This window comes from Bos javanicus, chromosome 10 (assembly GCF_032452875.1).
Source record: "Bos javanicus breed banteng chromosome 10, ARS-OSU_banteng_1.0, whole genome shotgun sequence".
NCBI classification, from domain to species: Eukaryota; Metazoa; Chordata; class Mammalia; order Artiodactyla; family Bovidae; genus Bos; species Bos javanicus.
Genome location: NC_083877.1, coordinates 83,748,307 through 83,771,372, shown reverse-complemented (window position 1 = coordinate 83,771,372; position 23,066 = coordinate 83,748,307). Strand labels below are relative to the sequence as shown.

General features: G+C 49.0%; 1 protein-coding gene across 5 annotated transcripts in view; it reads left to right on the top strand.

The window, feature by feature from the left end:
• Positions 1–23,066, top strand: part of DPF3 (double PHD fingers 3) — a 295,203-nt gene that overhangs the window by 187,518 nt on the left and 84,619 nt on the right. For all 5 annotated transcript variants that reach the window (XR_009738805.1, XM_061429342.1, XM_061429343.1 and 2 more), the window contains exon 7: positions 11,249–11,386. Coding sequence is in view for 4 of the 5 variants with exons in the window: in XM_061429342.1 (XP_061285326.1) it covers positions 11,249–11,386 (138 nt within the window). In the remaining variant the exon portion in view is untranslated. The remainder of the gene's footprint in view (positions 1–11,248; positions 11,387–23,066) is intronic.

Genomic DNA, 23,066 nt, shown 5'->3' with positions numbered 1-23,066 from the left:
GGGAATCCAAGCCCAGAAAGGTTTTTTTTGTGTGTAAGGGTACATGATGGGTTAGTGTCATCACCAAGGCCAGACCCCAGGTGTGCAGAGGGCCACCCGCACTGCCAGCCTCTGGCTCGAGAGGATGGGGGAGGGAAGCCCACCTGGGCTTGCCCAAGAGGACCTTCTTGGTGCCTGAATGTTACAGGACCTGGGCCATTCATTGGTGAAGCCATCACTTTCATTGCTTGAGTTCTAGACAGCCATTATTGACTCTTGAGAAAAGACTGGGTGTTTAACTTAGTCGTAGGGATTAACACTCCACCCTGCATGCACAAGTCTGAGCTAATGGCTTTTGCGGTCCCCTGGGTTTAGTCCCAAGCTCACTCACAGCAGGGCTTTTCTCACTTGGTGCTTCTCCTCACTCTGGGCGGAGGTGGGGAGGATTGGTGTAGACATTCCTGCACCACCCCCTGATGGTTCTCCAGAGAGAACACTGACGGTTGTCAGGAAGGTGTCAGTGTTAGTTGCTCAGTTGTGTCCGACTCTCTGTGACTGCTTGGATTGTAGCCCACCAGGCTCCTCTGTCCATGGAATTCTCCAGGCAAGAATACTGGAATGGGTTGCCATTCCCTTCTCCAGGGGATCTTCCCGACCCAGGAATCAAACTCAGGTCTCCTGCATTGCAGGCAGATTCTTCACCATCTGAACCACTAGGGAAGTCAGGAAGGTGTGGGTGTCCCCAAACACCTGGACCAGCCTGGTCCTACTAGTATGAGTCCCCTGTCTACATGGCCCCTGTTTTTTTATGTCCTGGCCCCAGCTGGCCATAGAGTTCAACCTTAGAAGGGCTGAATGGCAGAGAATTTGATGACGGTGTGACTGTGGAGGTGTGGGCAGGATAAAGGTACCAGAAGGGAGGGGGAACCCTCCCCATCCTGAATCCCAAGGAGCAGGGAGGACATTGGCTCACAGGGGAGACTGGATGTGGGGGGAGGGTCACCCTGCTCCAGGGGTGCTGCCTGAGCAGGGACAGGCATGGAGAAGATCCCCAATGCCTCTCTTCTCACCCTCCATCCTTCCCAATACAAACTCCACCGGAAGCAGAGGGCACGAGGCCGTAGAGGTCAGCTCCGGGCACTGGGAGGGGCAGTGCATGGAGACTGAATAGCGCATCTTTGGGTCTGTGTTCTTCAACAGGCCTGAGTTCAAATCCCACCTCTGCCATTCAGTGAGTGGTCTCAGTGCCCCCAGACTCAGTTTCCTCCTCCGTGAGATGGGGTGACAGCCCCTACCTCCTGAGCTATCGTGAGGCTCCGTGTAAGAATGTGTGCCTGCCCGATAGTCTGTAAGCAGGCTGCCTTGGAGGCATTGGCAGGTGACAGGCCCCGCTGGGTCAATTTTTACAGAAGGGGAAGTTGAGCTGCAGAGCAAGGGAAGTGGCATCCTGAGGGCTGTATGGAAGTGCCAGGGGGCAGAGCTGGGAAAGAGATGCAGCCTGGTGACTCCCAAGGCCCAGGCTTTGTCTCTTGGACACTCATCCCGTAATTGCTTTCAGTCGCTGCTTTCAGGCTCTCGGAAACCACTGGCTCAGATACCCACTGCGTGCTCCAAGTTGGGCTGATGAAAATGTGCCAGAGTCATTAAGTTATCAGTGGGGAAGGCGGCTGCTTCTCCCCGGCAGGAAGGATTCTGCTGTCTCTGCAGCCGGCTTTGTTCACGCACACTGCCCTTGATTGTTCCTCCTCCTCCTCCTCTTCCTCCCTCCTCCCCTGCCTCCCCATCCTCCCTCATCCTCAGAAGGAGTGAGGGATGTAGGGTTGAAGTGCTGTTGGGGGAGGTGGTGGTGGCATCGTGCTGTAAATATTCTGGGGCAGCCCTAAAGGTATTCATAACTCCAGACAGGAGGTCCTGCCTGGAGACTCCAGCTCTGGTAGGGAAGTGGGCAAGCTCTCATTTTGCAGCTTGACAGATGGATTTGCCCCAGGGGAAGGAGAGAGAGGGAGGCAAGCTAGACCTTCCTCGTTGTCACAACCGGCCCTCTCCATGTGCGCCGTGCTGGGAACACATGATCCAGGTGCGAGCTGCCAGGGTGAAAAGAAGGACCTTAGGTTGTGCACAGGCAAAGTTGACTGGTCCCGGGGTGCTGGCTTCAGAGGCGCCTGGCCAAGGAGCCTGCCCTGGGGAGGGAGATGGGAGCCGGAGGAGGGGGCGAAGCCCTGTCTGAATGCTTCAGCTGTCTTGGGGCTCAGTCTGATTCTGCACGACAGATAATTCCAGAGTGAGATTGCTGACGTGATAAAAGGATAGCAGATGGTTCTAATACTTTTATTTTCAGAATGTATGTTTCCCAACATTCTATTTTCTTGCAACTCCTTCACCCCAGACTTCAGAGGAGAAACTGCTAGTTCCTCTCACCCCCCCCAACCGCGCCTTTAGGGTTTATTCCCTTTGTGGATCCGCAGTGTGGACGATGGCTGACAGCGGCTGAGGCTTACTGCGAGCCCTGCACTGCTTTCCATGTATTCTCTCACATAGCCTCCCAGCTGTGTGGTAGGTGGGCTGCCGCGATCGTCCTGTTTTCCCGAGAGGATGCTAAGGCACAGAGAGATTCAGCCACTCGCCCAAGATCACAGTCAGTCAGCAGCAGAGCTTGGATTTGAACCCAGGCAGTTCAGATCAGCTTACCCATATTCCAAGACAGATCCTGTCTCTCTGAAGGAAGGGTTGCCCTAGAAGCAGGGCCAGAGCTGTCGCTGGCACTAAAATGCCCACTGTTGAGTGACTAACCACTCTGGCCAGGTTTCCTATTAATAGTTACCTCAGAGGGGAACTTTACTCCTGACTGGAGCTGGCTGGGTCCTGCATTCACTGTGGCAGCTCTTACATGACCAGGGTGGCTGTTTGGAATGACAGTCCCAGATCTCCACCCCCTGCTTCCATAGGTTTCCAGGACCAGATGCTTTTTTTTTTATCTGTCACATCATGCAGCATATAGGATTGAACCCATGATCCCTGCATTGAAAGGTGGCATCTTAACCACTGGACCACAGGGGAAGTCCACCAGATGCATAATTTGCAGGGATCAGTACAAAATGCAAATAAGGGGCCCTTTATTTCATAGTATTAAAAATTTCAAGGTGACAGCAAACATTTACCTTTAATGACAGCAAAACATTAAACTAAGTGTGGGGCCCTCCTGACCCCGGGACCCTATCTGAATGCACTGGTCTCCCGTTTACAAAACTGGTTCACAAGTGTTCAGAGTGGCAGGAAGATGTGATGAAATCCATATAGAAGGTGAGACAATGCTGTATGTTCCTTCTCTTCCAAACCAGTCAAAGCAGGATTTCCAAGGCATTTCTTTTCATCTTGATGCAGCAGTCTGATCTAGAATGCACTTCAGCCAAAATAAATCTTAGAAATCTCTTGGCCCTAGGATGAAGTCATCTGAAGGACTGGGACTTGGGTCAGCAGCTTTGTTTTGGGGTCAGACGTCTTGTTCAATGGGCTTCCCTGGTGGCTCAGATGGTAAAGAATCTGCCTGCAATGCGGGAGACCTGGGTTCCATCCCTGGGTTGGGAAGATCCCCTGCAGGAGGAAATGGCAACCCACTCCACTATTCTGGCCTGGAGAATCCCCATGGACAGAGGACCCTGGCGGGCTACAGTCCAGGGGGTTGCAAAGAGTCAGACACGACTGAGTGACTAAACACACACAGCACATCTTGCCCATGAACTCCAGTCTCTCCTAACCCTGCCTTTCAAACTCCCCTCTGCCTCCTGCCTCTTTCCCCTTAGCCTCCGAGCCTGCTCAGGATCTATTCTGTTAAAGGACAAGCCCTGCTCAGTCTCTGTGGACTCCACAGTCCCATCCATCCACCTGCTGACTCCTTCCTCTTCTGCAGCCATGCTGGAAGGAATGGTCTGTCACCCCCATCGCCACTTCCTCATTTCCAGAAGCATCCTAGCTCACTGCAGCCTTACTTTATCCTCTGGGAGTCTGTGGGTTCCGTGCTCACTAGGTGACCTACTAATAGCCTGGTGGTCTCTTCTCAGGCCCCATCCTTCTTGACCCTCTAGGGCATCTGACCTTATCCAGGCTCTGCCTCTAGAAAATGAGGATGCGTGTGGCTGTGAGCAAATGTCCTTGAAGCCCCAGATCAGGCCTGGCACGTGGTACACAATCAGTAGCTGTTAGCAGGAACCAAGACTGGTGGTGTCTTCTCTAATGTCACCTGGAAACCCTGCTCCTCTGTCCTAGGTTACTCACTCCTGTGTGAGTCTTTCTTTCTTCTTCTTTATTTTTATTTCTTTGGCTGTCCCTGGTCTTAGTTGCAGCACACGGGCTCTTCCGTTTTTGTTGCATCATGTGGATCTTTAGTTTGGGCATGCAAACTCTTAGTTTTGGTGTGTGGGATCTTAGTTCCCCACCCAGAAATCAAACCCCTCTGCCTGCATTTAAAGGTGGAGTCTTAGCCACTGGATCACCAGGGAAGTCTGGTGGGTGTAACTTTTTCTTAACAAAAATTTTATGTTGGTTTCTCTTTCTCCACCAGACTCTTAAGATACTGGTGTTTTCTGAGTTCTGTCCTGTGTCCACACCTTTTTTCTTCCTCTCCTCATTCTTTCCTGATCCGTAAGTTCTACTGCCACCCTGCCAGCTCCAACATCCGCATCTCCTTCCTAAAACTCCAGGTGTATAAGCCAGCCGCAGACTGGGGAATCCTGCTTTAACTGTGGCAGCTCTTCCACGGTGAGGGTGGCGATTTGGAATAACTTAATCCAAAATCTCCACCCCAGACTGAACTCATTCCCTTCCTTCTTTAAATCTGAGTTTCCTGCTACATGCTTCTACCCCACTGCCCAAATCAGAAGCCTGGGTGTTTTTATTGCTTCCCTTCAGTTCAGTCGCTCAGTCGTGTCCGACTCTTTGCGACCCCATGAATCGCAGCACGCCAGGCCTCCCTGTCCATCACCAACTCCCGGAGTTCACTGAGACTCACGTACATCGAGTCAGTGATGCCATCCAGCCATCTCATCCTCTGTCGTCCCCTTCTCCTCCTGCCCCCAATCCCTCCCAGCATCAGAGTCTTTTCCAATGAGTCAACTCTTCGCATGAGGTGGCCAAAGTACTGGAGTTTCAGCTTTAGCATCATTCCTTCCAAAGAAATCCCAGGGCTGATCTCCTTCAGAATGGACTGGTTGGATCTCCTTGCAGTCCAAGGGACTCTCAAGAGTCTTCTCCAACACCACAGTTCAAAAGCATCAATTCTTTGGAGCTCAGCCTTCTTCACAGTCCAACTCTCACATCCATACATGACCACTGGAAAAACCATAGCCTTGACTAGACGGACCTTTGTTGGCAAAGTAACGTCTCTGCTTTTCAATATGCTGTCTAGATTGGTCATAACTTTCCTTTCAAGGAGTAAGCGTCTTTTAATTTCATGGCTGCAGTCACCAACTGCAGTGATTAGGGAGCCCCCAAAAATAAAGTCTGACACTGTTTCCACTGTTTCCCCATCTATTTCTCATGAAGTGATGGGACCAGATGCCATGATCTTCGTTTGCTTCCCTTAGCTGACATCAAGTGTAGGCCCCAAGCTGAGCACTGGGGCTGCATCAGTGTCCAGACACTCAGGGCCTGCCATGCTTGCTGCTAGTGGGAGAGACAAGTACTGATACATGACTCATCCTGGGAAGATAACACACCAGGGTCCTAATTGTGACTGGAAATACTGGAGAACTGAAGGATCATGAAGGATCATTAACTGAAGTTAATCAGGCAAACTGGGGTTGGGGGACATTCTGGGTAGAGGCTTGTGCAAAGGCTCTGTGGTGGAAAGAAAACTGTTTAAGAAATGAAAGGTCAGTGGGCAGGAAGTCCAAGAAGGAGGTGGAATGTGGCTCCAGGTGAGGCTGGGGAGGTGGACGGGTGCTGGATGGTGCGTGGCCAGGAAGCCAAGTTGGCCGAAGTCTTTTTAGGCTCCTCCTTGCTGCTTCCTCCCACCTGCTCCAACTTCTACCAGATTCTCTCTCTTTAACCTCCTTCCTATGCTGAAGTCCTCATTGTTCACACATTAAAAATTAGAGTAGCCTCTGTTGTTGTTGTTGCTCAGTCATGTCTGACTCAATTTGACATTAGATTTAGGTGATTTCAGGATGTCTTTATAGTTACATCAAATCCGGAATGGGTTGCCATTCCCTTCTCCACAAAATCTTCCCATCCAGGGATCGAACCTGGGTCTCCTGCATTGCAGGCAGATTCTTTACCATCTGAGACATCAGGGAAGCCCTAAAATAGCCTCCTGCCATCTCCAAATCCATCTTTCGCACTAGAGTCTTAAGCGGTATCTCTAAAATATAAATCTGATTAAGTAGGTCCTCCGGATACACACAGTCCTCCCCTGGCCTCCCACTGTCGGAATAAAGTCCCACCCACCTTCCTCTCCTTAGTCTCCTCACACCCACCCCGAAGCCTGCTTCCCACCGGCTTTACTAAACATCCTGCAGGCCCCAGAGGTGCTGGTGAAATGTGCTTTGGTGCCCACAGGCCCTCCTCCTCTGTCTGCCTGGTGATGCCCTGCTATCTCACTTGCCATAGCTCATCCACCTCCCCCGGGAAGCTATCCCCCCATCCCTGCCTCAAGCCCAGGCACTGGGCCCTCCTCTTTGCCGTGCACAGGCTCACAGTGGTGCATGGGTCCCACCTCCCTCCTTGCTAGCTGATGTGTGTATCCCCTGTGCTAGACTGCGGACTCCTGGAGGGAGGAGACGGGCTCATTCATCTTTGTCTTCTGGTACCTCAAGACTGGGCACACACTAGGTGTTTAATAAATGTTTTCTTGAAGACCTGGTGACGAAGGGATGACATTGTATAAGCAGGTGGTAAAAAATGAAGCTCCACCTGGAAAGCTCTGCATGTAGGGATCGTGGTTAAGGGGTCTGGCTTCCAGGACCTCCATGTGCCGTCTGGTTCTGTTACTTCTAATAATGGAACACAGATCTCAGGGCTGCCTCCCACTGCCCCTGCCTGCCACCACCATCCATCCAGAAGGGCAGGCAGACGCAGGGTGGGAGTCAAGCCTCAAAATATTCAATCTTCTAACAGTGGTTCTCAAACTGTAGTGTGTATTCAAAGTTACCTACAGGGCCTGTTAGCACACAGATTGCCAGGCTCTACCCCAGACTTTCTGATCCGGTAGGCCTGGGGCAGAACCCAAGAATCTGCATCTCTAACAGCTTCCCAGGTGCTGCTGAAGGTGCTGGTCTGGGGATTACTCTTTGAGAATCTCTCTTCTAGCAAAAGGATCTACTCTAAGACAGTTACTGTCTGTGATGTTGGGGAAGGAGATAAGGGAAGCTTTTTGCTTGGATTTGGTTTTGTAGGTTTTAAGAACTATTAGTGTGAGATTAATGTGGATAGATGGAGCCGGTTCTGCACACCTACCTCCTCCCCGATCTCCTGGTTTTCTACAAAGTGTTGCTGGGTTCACTCATCAGCTATTCAGTGGGTATGTTTTGAAGGTGTAAAATGTGTTTGGCAGCATGAGAGGTAGAGTCGTTGCCATCAAGAGGAAATTGGTATGAAACGGTCCTAGGAGAGGCCCTCCAGTGCAGTCCTAGCCATAATTTAAGGAAATCAAAGAAGAAATGTCCGCTCGGGTGGGTAGTGAGTTCCCCATCAGTGGAGTTGTTCCAGAAAGGCATCTAGAGTGTTCATGGGAATAAAACAATTGGATAGCTAGTTAGACCACATGACTCTTAAGATCCTGGGATTCTGTGATTAAGGAAGACAGTGTGGTGGCTCAGTGGTAAAGAATCCGCCTGCCTGGGCACTCAAAACTGGTGCTCTGGGAAAACCCAGAGGGATGGGGTGGGAAGGGAGGCGGGGGGCGTCACGATGGGGGGACACATGTATACCCGTGGCTGATTGATATTGATGTAAGGCAAAAACCACCATAATAGTGTAAAGTAATTAGCCTCCAATTAAAATAAATAAATAAACTAAAAAAATAATAATCCGCCTATCAATGCAGGAGACCCAGGTTTGATCCCTGGGTTGGGAAGATCCCCTGGAGAAGGAAACGGCAACCCACTCCAGTATTCTTGCCTGGGAACTCCCCCGGATAGAGGGGCCTGGTGGGCTACAGTCCGTGGGTCACAAAAGAGTCAGATACAACTTAGTGACTAAAACAACAGCAACAAGCTGTAATCACAACAAAACGACTCAAATAAAATGCGGAGGCGCATGTGGTGGGAGAGCTGCAGAGGCGGCTGAGGTGTCCCCGTATCAGTACTGATGTTATTGTCCTTATTTTAATAAACACATTTACTCCTCACCAGTAATATGCTTGGTAATAAAATGAATTTATGTCCAGTGACCCCGTAATTTGCTGTTTATTGCCCTTAGATCATTTAAAAGGTTAAATAGAAAAAGCCACAAGCAGGCCCACAGTGTGCCTCAGAGGTCTCCTTAGGGCCCATTTCCTGAGTGAAATGGAATTGAGATGTGTAGTGCCATGTTATTATTTTTTTTGCAATATTTATGTGTGCCCGTGAAGAGGAGAGAGAGAGAGGGAAGCCAATTGCAGGACTTGAATTTATAGTTACTAGGTCAACAACTTGATCAACACTTGAATTTCAGACTCTCACCTTGTTGAGATAGTCCAGATAATTGCCAGATTCCGTTGTAGAGGTAAAGGTGAAAGCCCCTCTTTCAGGAGGGTCCGGCGCCTCCTGTGGTCTCCTGTGGTAGACCACACTGAAGCCCCTCACCCCTCACTACTGTTTCTTGAGCATCTTTTAGGTGATGGGTACTGAATGAGATACTTTACAAATGTTACTTATAATCCTTCAAGGTAGGTAGTACTATTGTTGTTTTCAGATTAAAAAAAAAGTCACATAGGGATTATGTGTCTTATTCAATTTCACAGAGAACTCAATTCGTTTTTGGAAGTCAACATAACTATGTGACTGAAAAGCAAGATAAAAGATAGGTGAAAAATTATAGACCTATCTCAAGTCTGAGTGTAGATGTAAAATTAGAAAATAGAATGCAGCAGCATATAAAAAAGATAATACGCTCCAATCAAAGGGGGTACATTCTAGGAATGCAAGAATGGCTCAATAGTTGGAAGCATTAGGAAATCAATGTAATTCACCATATCAACAAACTAAAGTAGCGTCATATATTAGTAGATGCTGAAAGGCCAGCTGGTAAAATTCTCCTGTAATAAAACTAACCCAGGAATAAGACGAACTACTTAAACTTGATAGAGAATACAGCCTAGTCACTTACAGTGAATTCTAAACAGCGAATCACTAAATGCAATTTCACTACAATAGGAAAAACTTACTTTTGCTGTCTTAGAATATGGTCTTGGTGATTCTTACAAATGAATTAAGCTAAGAAGATAAAATAGTTTGTATAAATATGAGAAAGAAGAGATGACATTATCTATTTTTGCTGAGGTTATAATACTTGAAAAACCCAAGAGAATCTAGTAAGAAAGGAAAAAAAAAGTTGCTCGGTTATGTCCCACTCTGAGATCCCGTGGACTGTACTCTGTGAAGCTCCTCTGTCCATGGAATTCTCCAGGCAAGAACACTGGAGTGAGTAGCCATTCCCTTCTCCAGGGGATCTTCCTGACTCAGGGATCGAACCCAGGTCTCCTGCATTGTAGGCGGATTCTTTACTGTCTAAGCCATGAGGAAAGAAAGGAAACCCCACCAGAAATAATAAGGGAGGCTGGTAAGAGCATTGTGTCACAGCTCTTCTCTATACTGTGGAGGTCATGCAGCTGGTCAACTTTGGCCCCTGGAAGTGGGATTTGAACCCATGTCTGATGATGAAGCCTGTGCTCTTTCCACCTTGTGAAGTGTTTACTATCACAGCTATAACCCAGGCATGTGAAGGGAGAGTCTCTTAAAGCTGCCAATTTCAGCTGGTCCAGCAGATTGGGTGGGGTTTGCTCTGCTGGGGAGAGATGGGGGCAAGATGAGAGGGTCAGCACAGGATTTTTACCTGAAGACCCTCAAGACTTCTGCCACCAGAAGTGCCATCCCTCCAGGGGCTGGGATGTTGGGCTTTGTGGTAGGCAGGGGGGTGACAGTGGTCTAGTCTTAGCCATTTATGTGCTGAGCAGACAACCAAGGGAGCTGCCCTTTCATCTTTTTGGCCCCAAGAAACCATATTTGTGTTGCTTGTTGCCCTTGTCTCCGACTGTCCACTTGAGTAGTAGGGCCTGCCGGGACACATTTTTTAGAGATTTGGGGTATCAGAGACTCCTTGGGCCATCAAGGACACAAGCTCCTGGCTAGCACATTTACCAAGGATGCCTTGGATTTATGGTTTTCATGGTGGAAATGGAATGTGTTTTTCTGGCACAAAAATCACATCAAAAATATGGTCCACATAAAGCTTTTGTACTTCATACAGAGTCAACCAGAGGGTGGCAGAAGGAGAACTGCACAGGAGTCCAGGCTGCCTGGGTTCCGGTGGCTGGCTCATCCATAACTGGCTGTGTGTTCCCAGGCACATCGCTTAGCCTTGCCGGGCCTCACTTGCCTCATCCATATACGGGACATTGGATTAAATTAAATAGACTCCAGTCTGTGCGTGCTAAGTCGCTTCAGTCATGTCTCACTTTGTGACCCTATGGACTACAGCCTGCTAGGATCCTCTGTCCGTGGGATTCTCCAGGCAAGAATACTGAAGTGGGTTGCCATGCCCTTCTCCAGTGGATCTTCCTGACCCAGGGATTGGACTTGCTCCTCCTACATCTCTTGCATTGGCAGGTGGTTCTTTACCACTAGCGCCGCTTGGGAAGCCAAAATAGACTCCTAATACCTTTTAACTTCAAAGTTATAATAACGACCACCCTTCCCGTGTGCCCAGCTCTGTTCTCAAGTGCTTTGCACAGAGATTAACTCATCATAACAACTCAAGAGTGAAGTACTATTGTGATTCTCATTTTTCCTCTGAAGAAACCTGAGGCAGAGAGGGCAAGTGACTTTCCCAGGGTCTCACAGCTAGGAAATGATGGTGCTCTTACTCAGTTCAACTTCTGGGGTTTTTCTTTACCTGGGTCCGTGCTGTTATAGTGCTGTTGGTTCTGTCCAGTGGGTGAGGGGTGTTGGGAGTGGGAGACACTTTTTCAAGGAAACTGGCTCTGGGGTGGATGGATGAGCCACTGCCTGGGAGATTGATGGCAGCGGCTGCAGACGTTGCTGACATTTTTGTTTTCCTTTCTTCTTTTCTTCTCTAGTCTGCGGCAAGCGCTACAAGAACCGGCCGGGACTCAGCTACCACTATGCTCACACTCATCTGGCCAGCGAGGAGGGGGATGAGGCCCAAGACCAGGAGACCCGGTCCCCACCCAACCACAGAAATGAGAACCACAGACGTGAGTACCCAGGTGTTGGGTTGGGTGAGTGGTAAGGTGGATGGGCAGGGCTACAAGCTTTCCTTTCTGTTCACCTGTGGGATTGTCTGCTGGCACTTGTGGATTGGTCTCAATGATTTGTGATGAGTTGGCTGTTTCAGCCTCCCAAATACCCCGTAGGTCAGCGGAGCCCCAGGCTTAGAGTGGGCTGAGCAGGGGTGGCACACCCAGCTCTGTTCCCAGAGGACAGAAGGTAAGTGTTAAGGCCAAGGGAAACCTCTTCACCTGGCTATCGTCAAATGCCAGACCTGGCAGTCTTTTTCCCCAGCTCCAGAAGATCCATTCACAGCTGCTAATCTGAGTTGGGCAAAGCTCTGGGGTGTGTCAGTTCAGACAGACCTTCCAAATGTCTCCTTGGCCATAAGAGACACAGGATATTCTTGATCCATCGTCTTGGCTCTCGTAAGGTCACAATTTGGGTAAAAAAATACTACCCTAGAGTTTCCATGCTCTTCTCTTGATCCCTCAATCAGCAAACATGACCTGGGTGTGCTTGTCATTGGGGATGCTGGGCTCTGGAGAGCCAAAATGATTCTGAAATTTGTGTTTCCATTTCTATTCTTTCTTTCCTTCTTCAGCTTCCATTTATGAATTAGAGAGTCGCAAAGGGCTTAGCATTCACCACGTGACTTCCCTCTACGACATTCTTTAAGGTTTCTGGACCCACCCCAAACTCAGGATGGGATGGGATGATGGGATCTTTAGGGCTTGCTTCAAAATGTGGGTCATTCTAGGATGATGGGGTGAGGAATAATTGTGGACATGCCAGTGTTTTCTATTTTGTTCAGAAGATTTTGTGGTAGGGGTTCCTTTAGCGAACAAGTCAATGAAATACAAGGGATCAGACCTTTAAAAATATTCAGATTCTGGAGTTTGAGGATGACTCCTGTGCATGTCAGTCAGTCAACTCAGTCAACTGATGTGAATTGACTGCCTTCAGCCAGTGTTTGAGACAATGAACACATGTTGGCCAAAACCTTTCTTTGGATTAGTCTGGGTTCTCCCTTAACCCCCAACCCACTTTCCCTTTGTAGCATTGCCTTCTGTCTTAGTTCCTCGGATTGCCCCAACAAAGTACCAAAGGCTGACTGGCTTACCAGTGATTTGTTTTCTCACAGTTCTGGAGCTAGAAGCCCCACATCAAGGTGTCATCAGGGTGGGTCTCCTTGGAGGCCCCTCTCCTTGGTTTGCAGGTGGCTGCCCTCCTGCTGCCTTTCATGTGGTCATCCCGTTGTGCACATGTACTTCTGAGGTTATGTGTGTGTCCAGATTTCCTCTTTTTATAAGGACACCAGTTAGCTTGGATTAGGGCCCATCCTAACAGTCTCATTCTAACTTGTGCTTTTTCATCATCTCTTTAAAGGTCCTAGATCCAAATATAGTCATATCCTGGGGGTTAGAGTTCAACATGTGAGTTTGGGGGGGACATGATTCAGACCATAGCACCTTCTTTAATTCTCAGTCTCTTTAAGAATTCAAGCCCTTCGTGAACCTCTCTTCTGGTGCAAGCCCGACTGTTTATTTTCTCACCAACTGTTGTTATCTGGACAGAACCTGAAAGCAGGCAGGAGGTGCCCTCCTCCGCATGTCAGCTTCTGAGTAGTCACAACGCTGAGGTCTCTGCCTGCTCCCTGGGGAGAGGTTCCCTTGGTCTCATCACCCTTATCTTCCAGAAAGGAATATACATTGACCCGTACCAATCAGCTGGGTTTTGCATTCTGCCATCTCTCCTCTCCTCCTGTCTCTGATCTAAGTGGCCAAGGCATAGCTATTGTCTCCTGCCTCGAGGAGGCCATGAGTGCCTTCCTTTGATTTAAGTTGCTATCTGGGAGGCGTTGATTAGCAAAGGTTGCTCTCTCTAAACTATTTATCGTTTGGTGTTATTTTCCACTCCCCCCAGTGCTGGCTTGTGGGCTTCCTTGGTGGCTCAGTGGTAAAGAATCCACCTGCCAAAGCAAGAGACATGAGTTTAATCCCTGGGTCGGGAAGACCCCCTGGAGAAGGAAATGACAACCCACTCCAGTATTCTTGCCTGGAAAATCTCGTGGGCAGAGGAGCCTGGCGGCTATAGTCCATGGGGTCACAAAGAGCTGGACATGACTTAGTGACTAAACAACAGCAACTGGCGCTGGCTTATCTCCCCTTTAAGGGCTTCCCTGGTGGCTCAGTTGGTAAAGAGTTTGCCTGCAATGTGGGAGACCTGGGTTCAATCCCTGGGTCGGGAAGATCCCCTGCAGAAAGAAATGGCAACCCACTCCAGTATTCTTGCCTGGAGAATTCCAAGGACAGAGGAGCCTGGAGGGCCACAGTCCATGGGGTCACAAAGAGTTGGACACAACTGAGTGACTGACACTTTATCTCCTTTATGGTAGTGCTGGTTTAGTTGCTAAGTCGTGTCTGACTCTTTGCGATCCCATGGCCTGTAGCCCTCCAGGTTCCTCTGTTCATGGGATTTGCCAGGCAAGAATACTGGAGTGGGTTGCCATTTCCTTCTTTAGGGCATCTCCCTGATCCAGGGATAGAACCCAGGTCTCCTGCATTGCAGGCAGATTCTTTACCGACTGAGCCACCTGGGTATCTCCTTTAAATCTCTTCTCAAATGACAGGCCGTTTTGTTCCCCACGCCACAGGGTTAGGCGTGCCTCTCTTTGGTCTGGATCTTTTTGTGTGTGTGTGCGTGGTGATGGCAGCCACAGAGGAGGGTTCCTTGTGACCTCCAGGTATACCATGGGCCCCAAGTGGACTCCTTAGCCCTTCCTGCAGACCCCTCCCAGCTGTCTGTTGACTTCCAGGGTGGGCACTGGCCCCTGCTGTTCTCCGTCCACCGGGACCTCCTCACGCAGTCTTGTGGGTCATTGTCCTTATGTCCTCACCGTGAGGCTGGGCAGCCTTGCTTAGGGAGGAAGCTGCATCTTTTCTCCTGGATGGAGACGAATCCCTGAGTATCCAGCCATGTGCTCCCCTCTCTCGGGGGGTTTGCCAGCGAGCACTCTTGTTCCAGCCCCGCTCCATCCCTCTCCTCTCATCCTGGTCGTGAGAAATTGGGTTCTTCATAAAGGATCATGCAACCACTGGAGGGGTTTAAACTGCGTAGAAAAACAACAGCTGTTGCTGGGCTCATCCAGGGCCTTCTCATATGAGGAAGGTTCAAGAACCCTCACAAGCACCATTTTGACAACATCTCCTCCCAAGGCCTCTGAGAAGTCTGTGATTAACTCTAATTTTACTAGCAGGGATAGGGGAGATGGGCTGCAACAGAGATACCCTCAGTGTCCACAGAGCCCTCCCTCCCCTCTTCCCCAATTTCTCTGGATGAATCCAAGAGACAGCAGCTCTCTTCCTGGGCCCCCTGCACACAAACACTGACTGTTTGCCACTCCGAGTGTGTGCCCTGCTCCCTCCCACACGTCCCTGGTGAGCGGCCCCCTCACCATGTTCCCATGTGCTCTAATTGCCAGCATCATCAATACCTAGTCATTAGCTGCCCCCGCTGTTTGGTGGTGGGACACCCATCCGGCCCGTAAATGCTACAGGGGCTGTGCGGGGAATCGAAGGTGACAAGCTTCGGCAGCATTCCAAGGTCTCAGCCTGTGATCCTCCCTTGGCAAGGCTTTTGGAGTGCGGGAGGGAGGCAGGAGCGCTCCATCCGGGAGGTTCATCTCCAGTTCCCCCCCAGAAAAGGTTCTGGATGCCAGCGAGGTGGGAATGCTGACTTTTTCCCCTTTGAGCAGAGCTGCAGGGTGACCCCAGCTGCTTGTGAGCACAGGCCTGTGGGAAAAGCTGCCCTTACAGACGCTGGAGATGTCACGGGCATCTGCCTTTGAACCACCTGCAGCCGCAGAGACCTTTTGACTTTGGTCCTCCTGCTGTCCCTTGTGCTTCCCCCCAGCTGCGTCTCCAGCAAAGCCCATTGCTCGTCCCTGCTCCTGCCGCTGCTGAAAGGGCAGAGTGGAGTGCTGGAACCGGCTCTGACTGCCCCTGCCCTCCGCCCCATGCTGCCCTGTGCTGCGCTTCTCCGGCCTCCCGCCGCCTCCCAGCTCTGCTGCCTTTGTTCCTCTCCTGGGCCCACATTTTCTCCTGGATATATGCTGCTTGCCTCCCCACACATCTGTCCCCTTTGCTATGTGCCCTTCCCTCTCTGCCTAAACTCCAGGCAGTGCAGGGCTGTGTGGAGCTCAGACACCCCTCCTTGACAGACAGGACTTTTCTGATGGGGTCCTCCCTGCCTGAGCTGCTACCCTTCTCCTCCCTGTAGGAGGCTGGATTCTTCCTACTTCTTCTATTAATATTTCTCTGCCCACCTTCATCTACTTTCTTCTTCTTTTTAAAAAAATATTTTATTTATTTATCTGGCTGTGCTGGGTCTTAGTTTTGGCACATAGGATCTTTGATCTTCACTGTGGCATGATCTTTAGTTGATGTGGGATCTAGTTCCCTGACCAAGAATCGAACTTATGCCTCCTGCCTTGGGAGCAAGGCATCTTAGCCACTAGACCACCATTAGACCCTTTCATCTACTTTCTACAAATGTCACTCGCACTTATGTGCCTATATGTGTACAGACAGACAGACAGACACACACACACATGCATAGACTGTATTTATGTGAATAGATGGAGGGAAGGTTTGGGCAGATTTGGACTCTGACAGCTGCCACTCAGGGGCGTCCTGTTGTGACTCCGTCAATGCCACCTTGGTAAACAGCCGCTGCTGCTGCTAAGTCACTTCAGTCGTGTCCGACTCTGTGTGACCCCATAGATGGCAGCCCACCAGGCTCCACTGTCCCTAGGATTCTCCAGAACACTGGAGTGGGTTGCCATTTCCTTCTTCAATGCATGAAAGCGAAAAGGGAAAGTGAAGTTGCTCAGTTGTGTCTGACTCTTAGCGACCCCATGGACTGCAGCCCACCAGGCTCCCCCATCCCTGGGATTTTCCAGGCAAGAGTACTGGAGTGGGGTGCCATTGCCTTCTCCATTGGTAAACAGCACTGGGTTACAATTCAAAACTCCTTTGACACAGGCTCACAATGTCAAAGCTCTTCTTGAATTTCTTTTTATCTTCTTTGCACAGTGGTAATCTATTATAGACGATGTTTTCAAGGTATCTTTCTTTGCGGGTGGTGTGAGTATGGGCATTTCTGAGGTCATGGACCTGTATGAAAAAGCTGTGTGAATAAATTCAGTCTAGTATATTAATCAGTCCGTCCATCCATCTATCCATCCATCCATCCATCTGTTGGTTTAACGATCATGTATCAAATACTGTCTTGGTCCCCGACCTTGGAGAGCATGCAGTCGTGAGCAGGAATGTGTAATAGGGTTTGTACAGAGTCTGGTGAAGGAAGCCAAGGGCTCAAGAGCATGGCACACTTTCTACTCCAAGGGCAGCAGTGCTCTAAGTGTGGCTTCAGCATCACCTGGGAACTTGCTGGGAATGCAGTTTTCTGGCTCCACCAGACCTTCAGAAACAGACTCTGAGGGTGCTGGTCAGCACTCTGTGTGTGTGTGTTTTAATAATTTTATTTATTTATTTAATTTGTGTTTTGGCTGTGTTAGGTCTTTGTTGCTGCACGTGGGCTTTCTCTAGTTGCGACGAGCAGGGGCTACTTGCTAGTTGGGGGCCGCAGGCTTCTCGTTGCTGGTGGCTTCTCTTGCTGCAGAACACAGCCTCTAGGGTGTGTGGGCTCAGTAGTTGTAGCTCCCGGGCTCTGGAGCACTGGTTCAACAGTTGTGGCACATGCGGCCTTAGTTGCTCCACAGCACGTGAGCTCTTCCCGGATCAGGGATCGAACCCATGTCTCCTGCATTGGCAAGCAGATTCTTTACCACTGAGCTACCAGTGAAGCCCCAGCAATCTGGGTTTTAAAAAGTCCTGCAGGACAATGAAAGCTTCAGAACATGAGAACATTTAAAAAACATGAGGGGATTTGCAAAGGCTTCCCTGAGGAAGTGGCCTTCAAGTTAGCCCTTGAAGAACAAGGAGAAATTGACTGGGTGGGAGAAAGCTTCCCAAGCACGGGGAACTGTGTGCACAGGGGCAGAGGTGTGAAGTAGCATGTTGTGTTCAGACAATTAGTAGTAGTTGGGTTTGACAGTGGCATTGCAGAAATGGTGGAAACATGGGCAAGGGCCACAGCTTTAAGTATCTTCTCTGCCAGGCTGGGTAGTTGTCATCCTATAGGAAAAGGAGACTTTATTTTCTTGGGCCCCCAAATCACTGTGTATGGTGACTGCAGCCATGAAATTAAAAGATGCTTACTTCTTGGAAGGAAAGCTATAACAAACCTAGACATCGTATTAAAAAGCAGAGACATCACTTTGCCAGCAAAGGTCTGTATAGTCAAATCTCTGGTTTTTCCAGTAGTCATGTACGGATGTGAGAGTTGGACCATAAAGAGCGCTATGGGCTGAAGAATTGATGCTTTTGAAATGTGGCGCTGGGGAAAACTCTTGAGAGTCCCTTGGACTGCAAGGAGATCAAACCAGCCAATTCTAAAGGAAATCAACCCTGAATATTCATTGGAAGGACTGATGCTGAAGTAGACCACCTGATGTGAAGAGCTGACTCATTGGAAAAGATTCAGATGCTGGGGAGGATTGAAGGCAAAAGGAGAAGGGGGTGGTAGAGGATGAGGTGGTTAGATAGCATCACCGACTCAATAGACATGAATTTGAGCAAACTCCAGGAGGCAGTGGAGGACAGAGGAGCCCGGCCTGCTGCAGTCCAGGGTCGTAAAGAGCTGGACATGACTTAGTGACTTAACTTAGTGACTGAACAACAAAGGAAAAGGAGAGTCATCACTAGAAGTAAGAATAAATGATTTATAGAGAAATATATGTGGCGTATTATTAACTGTTGGACTTCTGTGGTGGCTCAGCTGGTAAAGAACCTGCCTGCCAATGTTGGAGACACAAGAGATGGGGGTTCAATCCCTGGGTTGGAAAGATCTCCTGGAGAAGGAAATGGCAACCCACTCCAGCAGTCTTGCCTAGAAAATTTCATGGACAGAGGAGTCTGGCAGGCTACAGTCCATGGGGTTGCAAAGAGTTGGACTCAACAGTATGCACGCACGTGCACACACACACACACACACACATTATTAATGGTGGTATGGCATCTCTTTCTTATTTAATAGCATAAATGATTGTAGAATGCTCTCTACAACATACTTGGAGCTTCTATGAAGGAAATGTGTTTTAATATATGGATCTATAAAATTTATTCCAAGCCTATGTCTCAGGTTCCTGGCATGGAAGTCGGGTTGCCCTCAGTCCCAAGAGGGCTCAGTCTTCTGTTTAATAGCGGTGGCCTGGCATATAGCTAGGCTCTCAATATCTGTCAAGAGAAGAAAAGTCCCCACCCCAGTGTGCCTGTGGAGGGCACGCTGTACTCTGCAGAACTGAAAGAGGAGAGCTGAGTTGATTAAGGGTAATGTCGGCTGATTAGATAATCTGAAAATTAGTCTGATAATGTGCAAATTATCTAAAAGAAGCATATGATGTCATTGCCACACTGATGGGGAAGATGGAACAGATGTTAGTCTTCTGACATCTCTGTCCTCTAGCATATGGCCCAGGGGCAGCAGATACAGCTTCAAGAGAGAGAGTGAAAGTTATGTTTTGCATGAGCTTAAGAATTTTGGATCACTCTGAAAGGTGCCTGAGAAGCTTTATAACCCACACAACCCACCCCACCACTTACCCAACCTTGACACAGGAAGTTCAGGCTTTGATCCAGGGCTCTGTCTGAAAAAGTGAGCTGCCCACTCCCTAAAGAGCAAATTTGGAACACGGGTGTTCCTTAGGTGAATTATTATTTTACTGAACAGTTTATAGATTCCAAAGCAAAGAAGAATCTGAGGGGTTGCTCTGACCTCGAAGGTATACTTAGAGTCAGCTCTCCAAACCGGTGGATCATCCACACTCTGGACCCTGTGGCTGAGAAAATGGCACTGGAGTTGGCCCGGCCCATGTGCGAATCATGACCTGGCCACCTTGCCATCTTCTGTGTATAGATGTGGGTCAGTTACACTTCTCTGCTCCTTTGTTGCCTCATCCATGAAACAGAGAGAACCATCTTGCTGCCCCTGTGGGGTTGTTATGAGTCTCTAGGCGATGCAGGTGTCTGGCACCTGGCCCTCTTGACGAGAGTGCCTACATCCCGCCTCCATGCCCTTTGGGCCAGCAGAGCATGTGCAGACCACAGATGGACGATCTGAGTCACGGCCTGTCTGTGGCTATGCGATGCTGAGAAGCTAACTGCCTATGGGGGTCTCACTGGCCTCAGGCGAAACTGTCAGAGCCTGACTCAGTCCTGGCACAACCTTTGCTAACTCTTAGACATGGTGCACGAATCCTTCCACATAAGCTAAACGTGAGTGTTTACTGAGCACTTACTGGGCATACGCCCTCATGGGGCCACGTGTAACTGGGGCTCCTAAAAGAGAACACGTAGTCTTGGCCCCAGGAAATGAGACGGATATGAGACACCGGGTAGGAGGAAGCTGTGGGGTGGAATCTAGCCGGTGTCTGGCCCTGAATTTCCCTTCCTGTTTCCCCAGGATCGGGCATCTACCCGCCACTTGCCTTTCTGTGAGCCTCTTATTTCTCTCACATTTTTGGCCTAATTACCTAGAATGTTCAGGATTGAAGAGTCTCATGGTCTTGATCAGTGACAAGGATGATAATACTTGCTGACATTCCTTGAATGTGTCAGACACTGTGCTAGGCGTGCTGTGTTTATCTCATTCATTCCTCACAGTAACCTTATAAGGTAGGTGTCATGTCTCCTAGAGGACACCAAGGCACCCAGAGACTGAGGGATGTGCCCTTGGACACGGAGCATGAATGTGAATTCTTCAGTCATGTGTCGCTTCTTGGGAAAGCTTACTTATTTATTACTGTGATCTATTTTTCCTGCCTTTTCAGAAATAAAATTGTTTTACAGAGGAGAAGAAGTGAGAAAGACATGGTGGAATACCTAATGGTGCCAGGCACTTTATACGCATCATCTCATGTGATGTCTACAAGTCCACGAGGTACATGCTTCCCTCTGATTTTTACAGATGAGGAAACGGAGGCTCAGAAAGGTTTAGGAACTTGCTCCAGGTCACACAGCAAGATGAGAAGCTGAGATGTGAATGTGCTTAATTTGGACACCATTCAGTTATGTCAGGACACTGGAACCTCAAGTGATGAATCCCAGTCTCAACCTGGGATGTTTGTTGTGGTCCTACTGATGACCCTTAATGTTCCCCTATAGGTCAATTATCAAGTGCATCACACTGCATAGTGACTTTTCAAAAGAAATGAATGTATTAATGGGCAATATTGAAGTCAGCCTGGGCTATATAACAAAATACTATAGACTGGTAGCTTAAACAATAGGAATTTATTCCTCACAGTTCTAAAAGTGTCTTTTAGATGGTCAGTGTCTTGTGGGGACTCTCTCCTTGGGTTGGAGATGGCTATCTCTTTGCTATATCCTCACATGGCCTTTTCTTGGTACATGTTGCTGCAGGGCCAGGTGAGCTAAGTCCCTTCAGTCATGTCTGACTCTTTGTGACTCTGATGGAACTGCAGCCCACCAGGCTCCTCTGCCCATGGGATTCTCCAGGCAAGAATACTGGAGTGGGTTGCCATGCCCTCCTCCAGGGGATCTTCCTGACCCAGGGATCGAACCTGTGTCTCTTATATCTCCTGCCTTTGGCAGGTGGATTCTTTACCACTGGCACCACCTGGAAAGCCCCACAAGTAGGTGGAGAGAAGAAAAGTCTCTGGTGTCTCTTATAAGGACACTAATCCCCACCACGAGGGCCTCATCTCTCGATGCCATCACACGAAGGGTGAAGACTTTAATATGTGCATTTTAGGGGAGAAACAATTCAGACCATCAGATCAGTCGCTCAGTCGTGTCCGACTCTTTGAATCCATGTGACCCCATGAATCACAGCATGCCAGGCCTCCCTGTCCATCACCAACTCCCGGAGTTCACTGAGACTCACGTACATCGAGTCAGTGATGCCATCCAGCCATCTCATCCTCTGTCATCCCCTTCTCCTCCTGCCCTCAATCCCTCCCAGCATCAGAGTCTTTTCCAATGAGTCAACTCTTCCCATGAGGTGGCCAAAGTACTGGAGTTTCAGCTTTAGCATCATTCCTTCCAAAGAAATCCCAGGGCTGATCTCCTTCAGAATGGACTGGTTGGATCTCCTTGCAGTCCAAGGGACTCTCAAGAGTCTTCTCCAACACCACAATTCAAAAGCATCAATTCTTCGGCACTCAGCCTTCTTCACAGTCCAACTCTCACATCCATACATGACCACAGGAAAAACCATAGCCTTGACTAGACCATAGCAGGCATATTTAATCTTCAGAACAAATTTAAGCTATTTATGACATTATGTGGAACCTCCTTTACAAATTCTGCTTGAGACTTGTAAATGAGTTTTGCTATGGAAAAAAAAAATCACACATCTCTCTGTTCAACCATTTTCCTGCATCTTTCTCTCTCATTCTATGGCTCAGTCTTTCCAAGTTCTTTTTATTTCTTTCTGGCCTTGTTCTTTAAAAAGATAATGCTGTACCTGAAGTGAAAACCCTAGGACTCATCCTTGGCGCTGTTTTCCTTCACCACCCGTATTGGCTCACCACCCATATTGGCTCCCTTTCTCCATCTCCAACACCACCAGCTTCAGCTCCTGCTTGGATCATTGCAACTTCTTTATTGGTCTCTCTGTCTTCATTCTTACCTCTCATAGTCTCTTCTCCATGGAGTAGCCAAAGTCATCTTTTAAAAGTATAAGGTAGATTATGCCATGCCATGCTCTCAAAACTTTCATCATACTTGAATACAATCCAAACTTTTCATCTTGAGGGCCCACATTTTTGCTTCTCAAAGTGTAGTCAGCAGTTTCAGCATCACCTGGGACTCCGGTGACCAGCTTGTTCAGGTTGGCCAAGGACATTCCCAGTTTTAGACTGAAAGTTCTGTGCCCTGAAAACACCTCAGTGGCAGGCACACCTGGATACTTGGCTACCCTGAGGGGGAACTTATAAGAAACGTGGGTTCTCAGGCCATTCCTGAGCTTATGAATCCTAGTCTGAATTTTAATGCGATCCCTAAGTGGTTTGCTTGCACTGCACTCAAATTTGAGAAGCCCTAGCCTCCAGGGACTGCCAGCCACTCTGACTTGACTTCCCTCGGGTGTGTGGTTGTGTGTGCCTGTGGCAAGGTAGTATCAGGTGGGCCAGCTAAGAGCCCCACTGTCTGGGCTCAAGGCCCATGTAGCTTGACCTTAGACAAGCTTCCTTTTGCCTTATCACCTGTCTGAAATGAGAACATTTATGCATCTATTTGTGCTCAATTGCTTCAGTCCTAGCCGACTCTTTGCAACCCCGTGGACTGTAGCCTGCCAGGTTCCTCTGTCCATGGGATTCTCCAGGCAAGAATACTGGAGTGGGTTGCCATGCCCTCCTCCAGGGGATCTTCCCAATCCAGGGATTGAACCTGAGTCTTCTTCATCTCCTGCATTGCAGGCAGATTCTTTACCACTGAGGCACCAGGGAAGCCCTAATGCATCTCCACCACAGGGTTATGTGATGGTGAAATAAGTGAATTAGTATATAGTACAGCACTGACA